The sequence below is a fragment of the Ziziphus jujuba genome, chromosome 1, assembly GCF_031755915.1.
Source record: "Ziziphus jujuba cultivar Dongzao chromosome 1, ASM3175591v1".
NCBI lineage: Eukaryota > Viridiplantae > Streptophyta > Magnoliopsida > Rosales > Rhamnaceae > Ziziphus > Ziziphus jujuba.
In genome coordinates this window covers 7,481,655-7,484,820 of record NC_083379.1, presented here as the reverse complement: position 1 = coordinate 7,484,820, position 3,166 = coordinate 7,481,655, and the positions used below count along the sequence as shown (strand labels likewise).

At 32.7% G+C, this 3,166-nt stretch overlaps 1 protein-coding gene across 1 annotated transcript; it reads left to right on the top strand.

The window, feature by feature from the left end:
• LOC125420628 (PTI1-like tyrosine-protein kinase At3g15890) lies at positions 1-1,732 on the top strand. The gene is made up of 4 exons (XM_048467290.2): positions 1-178; positions 289-445; positions 534-796; positions 900-1,732. Exons 1-4 carry the CDS (start codon positions 132-134, stop codon positions 1,609-1,611), a joined length of 1,179 nt encoding a protein of 392 aa, XP_048323247.1. The 5' UTR covers positions 1-131; the 3' UTR covers positions 1,612-1,732.
• The last annotated feature ends 1,434 nt before the right edge of the window (positions 1,733-3,166 follow it).

Below are 3,166 nucleotides of genomic sequence, written 5' to 3'. Positions count from 1 at the left end.
TATAAATAATTAAGACATCACCATTCTTATCATTTAAAAGACAATAGTGCTTCACCAAAACCGGCTCAACTGAGAATATTAATTTAATTTGGACTTTTGGAGTCCTTGATCGATCCCATAGTTGGATCACTATGGGATCCTTCTTGAGCTGCTGTGGTTCAGAGAAGGTTGATGAAGGGTATGTACCTCAAAAAGATTAATTATAGCATGAAATTTTATAGAAGATTTTGCTGAACTTTTTGTGGTTTTTTTTTTTCTTTTTTTTTTTTTCTTTTTTTGGAATTTCAGGGCAACACCAATTGGTGGAGTTAATGGAAGTACTCCATGGAGGATATTTACTTATAAGGAGTTGCAATCAGCTACTAATGGTTTCAGTGATGATAATAAACTTGGAGAAGGAGGATTTGGAAGTGTCTACTGGGGTAAAACCAGTGATGGTCTCCAGGCATGTAAATTTTTTTTTCCCAATTGGTCTTATTCCCTTTAGCAATTGATAATTAAAAACTCCATGAATTTGAGAAATGCAAATGCAGATAGCAGTAAAGAAATTGAAAGCAATGAACTCGAAAGCCGAAATGGAATTCGCAGTAGAAGTTGAAGTTCTTGGAAGAGTTAGGCACAAGAATTTGCTAGGCCTTAGGGGCTACTGCGTTGGAGTTGATCAACGGCTTATAGTATATGACTACATGCCCAATCTCAGCTTACTCTCTCATCTACATGGTCAATTTGCAGGCGAAGTTCGTCTTGATTGGAAAAGAAGAATGAAGATTGCACTCGGCTCAGCAGAAGGCCTTCTGTGAGTTTTTGCATTAATGATCACTAACCAATTCCTAATCTACCATTTGAATTCTCACATGGGTTTTCAAAGATTTTAACCACTTCATGGTGTCTTCAATTAGGTACTTGCATAATGAAGTAACACCGCATATAATTCACAGAGACATAAAAGCAAGCAATGTTCTGTTGGACTCGGATTTCGAACCGCTTGTTGCTGATTTCGGATTCGCCAAATTGATCCCAGAAGGCGTTAGCCACATGACAACCAAAGTGAAAGGAACTTTAGGCTACCTAGCCCCTGAATACGCCATGTGGGGAAAAGTTTCAGAGAGCTGTGATGTTTATAGCTTTGGAATCCTTCTATTGGAACTTATAACAGGCAGAAAACCGATTGAAAAGCTTCCTGGTGGAGTGAAGAGGACTATAACAGAATGGGCAGAGCCACTTATAGCCAAAGGGAGATTCAAAGATCTTGTTGATCCAAAGCTTAGAGGGAGTTTCGATGAAAACCAATTGAAACAGGCTATCAAAGTTGCTTCTTTGTGTGTTCGGGCTGAGCCTGAGAATCGTCCTAAGATGAAGGAAGTGGTTGGTATTTTGAAGGGGTATGAGCCTCAACCAAATAAAGTGGTAGGGAATTTGAGAATTGAAAGTGTGAAATATGAGGATGAACTTGTGGCACTTGATCAAGCAACCGATGATGATGATGAAGGTGGGGGTCATTATCATGAACAGAGTAGTAATGGATATGGCGTTTTTAGTGCATTAGAGGTTCAGAAAATGCAAGATCCCTACAAGCACTACGCAGATAGGAGGATTGCTAAACGTGTTTGAGGGAAGAAGTTAATGATTAATATATTTGTGTTTTCCTTGTGGATTTGGTGTCTGATTTCTTATATTTAGAACAGAGCAAGTACATTTTGGTCTGGAAATTATATATATATACAAATTTATATATTACATTAATGTGAACCAATTTTATTTTTTTTTCAAAATTAGTAGTGATGCTAAATATAAAGAGATAATTATATGGGTGTAGTAGTTTGTTTTAATTGTTGTATTTGTAGATTTATCCTTCCTAAATCGCTAAAACAGATTTTCAATCAATTTCATTTAATTTAGTAAAACCAATTTGCATGCATTTTCAACATAAATTAATAATTGTTATCAAATCCTTATTGATAAGCTATAATATTCGAATACTCTAATTTTAGTTCATAGCATAGCATATGCAAAAATTAGTTCAAAATTATGTTGCTCAATGAATTGATACTAATAATTCATGCGAACTTAAAATCTGACAAATAAATCAATAACTGCAAAACGGAAAATGGTCAAACAAGGGATATGTGACCTTTCTTTTTTTTCTTTTTTTTCTTTTTTTTTTTCCTCCTGTTTTGGTTCTAAGTGCGAACTGATATAATAATATTAGAACTGGTAAATACCATTGACATTGCAAAATTTATAATTTGGCATTTATATGATCTCTCCAATAGCAAATATCAATGTCATTGTTAAATTTTATCATATGCACTCTTAATAGTAAATGCCAAAAAATAATAATGCCAACTTATAAACTTTATTTTATAGTGATGGGATTCACTTTTTATCAATAAAAAACAAAAATGGGATCCACTTAATCAATAAAAAAAAAAATAACAATATTTTGATCATTTATAATAATTTTCCTTCCAAAAGTGAATGATTTAACAACTTAAAAAAAAAATTGACTAACAAAATAATAATATTTAATTTAATAAAAAAATCATAATGTTTCCATACAGTATTGTTGTGGGATTTCATATAAAAAAATGACAATGCCAAATTTAGCACTAGTTTAGATATTACCAAAATTTGGCATTCTCCATGAAAGACACCAAACGAAAAGAAAATTTCAAACTATAACAATAGCATGCTATTGAAGATGATGTTAGATTTATAAAGTAAAAGCAACGATGCCCTGTTTGTCCTAAGAGGGATGGGTTTGACATTGAATTGCTTCAAAAAATTATGAGAATTTATTAGGGTAGCACTTTTGGGCTCTATTCACTCAGGGGTAGATATGGGTCTTTCCCTTTTTGGGCTTTCATAATTGGACAATATCCCTTCACTCTCTCCAGCCCACACTGTAAATTTTATTTTATTATTTTCATTTTATTTTTTATTTTTTATTTTTTGTTCTTAAAGCACTGCCGGCAGCCGTGGCAACTCGTGGGAATAATTTTAATAAAAATGAAAATATAACGCAAAGTAAAAATAAGATTTTCGAAATTAAAAATACATGATAAAGGGAAACCAATGGTATTTTAGAAATGACATTTAATGACGGGTTTATAAGCAATTGAAATATAACCATCCTTTTTACTTTTTTTTTTAAAAATTATTTCAG

Bases quoted from the DNA above. Each gene is read 5' to 3' on its own strand.
- LOC125420628 (XM_048467290.2), top strand. From the start codon at position 132: ATGGGATCCTTCTTGAGCTGCTGTGGTTCAGAGAAGGTTGATGAAGG. The intron at 179-288 runs GTATGTACCTCA...TTGGAATTTCAG, and splicing joins TCAGAGAAGGTTGATGAAGG to GGCAACACCAATTGGTGGAG. The intron at 797-899 runs GTGAGTTTTTGC...GTCTTCAATTAG, and splicing joins GGCTCAGCAGAAGGCCTTCT to GTACTTGCATAATGAAGTAA.